The sequence below is a fragment of the Austrofundulus limnaeus genome, unplaced genomic scaffold (assembly GCF_001266775.1).
Source record: "Austrofundulus limnaeus strain Quisiro unplaced genomic scaffold, Austrofundulus_limnaeus-1.0 Scaffold2177, whole genome shotgun sequence".
Lineage (NCBI taxonomy): Eukaryota > Metazoa > Chordata > Actinopteri > Cyprinodontiformes > Rivulidae > Austrofundulus > Austrofundulus limnaeus.
In genome coordinates, this window is record NW_013954579.1 from 23,431 (window position 1) to 25,989 (window position 2,559).

The following is a 2,559-nucleotide window of genomic DNA, read 5'->3' on the forward strand; positions in this document are numbered from 1 at the left end:
GTCTAAAATTTTAGGAGCTTAAAGAATTTTTTTTATGAAAATGTGAAAAAGCTAAAATGAAGCTGTTTTGACGGAGCAGAACCAGAACCAGAATCAGATCCTAAGACCACAGCCTGATGTGATCATGAAGTCCCAGCACTGAAACGGGCCCAGGACGACCCGGGTTCTGACCTGCCTGTGTAGACTTCCTGCGAGCCTTCTTGATCTCCTCTTCACTCTTGTTGCTGAGTTTGGTCTCCAGCTCTTTCTGTCTGTCAGTCAGAGCTTTACGGGCCTGCAGGAGACAGGAAACTGAATGAAGTCAGGAACAAAGAAAAAGCACATTGTAGTGAATATTTTGAGGCATAAAGCGTCACACGTTTCTTTAAATGCTGACCTGCTGTCTTGTGGAAACAAGACATGAAATGAATTTCACTAAATGGAAACTGAACTTAATGAAAAAAAAAAGCTAAAAACCTGTATATTTTTACAGCTGGTTAGGGATGTTTTAACTGAACCATATTGTTACACATCATTTCACATGTACGACGTTCAAATTTCGTGAAGCTAGCACTTTCCTTTCTCAAGTTATGACTAAAATTAATCTAAAAAAAACAACGTTACTTCCTGCCCGACTTGACCAAACTACTCCCCGCTGCCCCCAGCCTCAAACCCCACCGTCAATCTGACCAATCACGTCTCTTGGGCCATCTCCGCCTACATCAAGACCTCCACCAATCATGAGCAGGGACGTRTCCGCCCWCTTTAAGACCTCGGCCAATGATGATTCGGGATGTCTCCGCCCACAGGACAACACGTTCTGCAGAGACCCCTGCTTGGTGTTTACACCCACCAGGCTTTATTCAGAGTAGAAACACTGACATGCACAGTTGTTAACTTTCCCTAAAAACAAAACAGAAAAAAGTTCTACTTTCATCATGAACATAAATAAAGATCTTCTGAGCTCAGAATGGACCTGCTACAGGTTTTAATAATGGTGGAGACGTTACTGCATGCTCTGGTTCAGCTGCAGGTGACGTGCTTTTTTTTTTTTTTTTTTTTTTTTTGCGAAGCGGCGCAGTCTGTGTGTCGTCCTTCTTTATGAGAGAACGGCAGGAAAAGTTCTGTGCTGCTGCTCCTCCCTCCACAAAAGAGCAGAAACCGCTGGATGAAAGTCAGCAGACATGAGCAGTCAGGTCAGTTTTCCACAGTCAGAATAAGATGATCAGATTAAGTGTTTACATGCTGTTCAGATTATCAATCGGCATAAACCAACTCTCTTAATCTGATTACAAATTCATTTGTATCGAGCTGAATCAGATCAGAATCATCTGAATGGGTGTTTACATGATGCATTTTTATTCTGAATGGCCGTTTAATCCGATTACTTATATCCACGTAAAAATAACTAATGAATGAAGTGAAACTGAATTTAATACAACAAAATACAGTTTCAAAGCAAATTAATTTTGATTCAAACCATTAAGTTCAGYTTCAATTTAGTAAAATTCATTTTCAAACCAATGCATTTGACTAACTACAGATTTAGTCTGAGCTATTCAAATTCAGTTTCTGTTGGCACAMGTTTCTTCCCATATTAATTACTGCATTAGCATATTCAACTGATTAACTGTGGAGTCAATCCAATTCAAAATGATCAATCTTAGACCACCCAAAAATGGTTTAAACTCAGTGGATTTTACAGCTAAAACTTGGTCAGATAGTAGAATATTTTACTACTATCTGAATTAATGGATCCTGTTGCAATTTCAAATCAAACTGTGCATAATGTTGAACATATAATGATAATATGATGATATGATAATGATAATAATATACATAATGTTGACATCCTTATAGTTCTGTCTGCACCAGGTGGTGTACCTCCTCCAGTCATCCCCTCAGTCTGAATCAAAGTCTGCTAACGTCACCAAAGATGTAAAATAATGGTAGGTCTGCCTGAGTGGACCTGTCCTGAGGAACGTGTTGTTTTAAACCACCTCTGCTCAGATGGTGTCCAACACAGGAGCTGCAGGTTTTAGAGAGTGGGCGGGGCTTGTCTTACCTTCTCCACGGCAGCATATCGACCAACGAGTTGCTTCCTGAGGTCAGCAATGTGATGGTCGAACCTCTTCATGTCCTTCTTAAAGTTCTCCCGGAATATCAGCAAAGGTCTCTCCACTTCACTCTGGAGCTGCTCAGAGAACAGAAAGAAGATCTGAACATCATGATCATTTAACCTTTTCTGATTGATTATTTTAAAAAAAGAAAAAGGAAAGAGACGTTAACATTTCTGCAACATGATTTTCCTTTTTTAAAGGTATTTATTCAAGTTCTGTTTTCACAATACTATTGAATTTGAATATTAATCTAAAATGTCATTTTTAACCAAAGAGTTAAAATATTAACCAACTGTTTTTATGGGATAAATCCTGTGCCAACAGGAATTTAATCTGAATTGATCAGATTGAATCTGAATGTGCAGAATTTGAAACTGAATGCATTGGTTTGAAACTGAATTTAATGATTTGAATTTGAATTAATTTACTTTGAAACTGTATTTTGGTTTATTAAAAATTC

General features: G+C 38.3%; 1 protein-coding gene across 1 annotated transcript in view; it reads right to left on the reverse strand.

Annotated features, from left to right (window-relative positions):
- Window positions 1–2,173, reverse strand: part of LOC106537203 (growth arrest-specific protein 7) — a gene marked incomplete at its 5' end in the record, with an annotated part of 12,518 nt that extends 10,345 nt beyond the window's left edge. The window contains 2 exon segments of the mRNA XM_014034584.1: window positions 172–274; window positions 2,045–2,173. Coding sequence (XP_013890038.1) covers window positions 172–274; window positions 2,045–2,173 — 232 coding nt within the window.
- Between the last annotated feature and the right edge of the window lie 386 nt (window positions 2,174–2,559).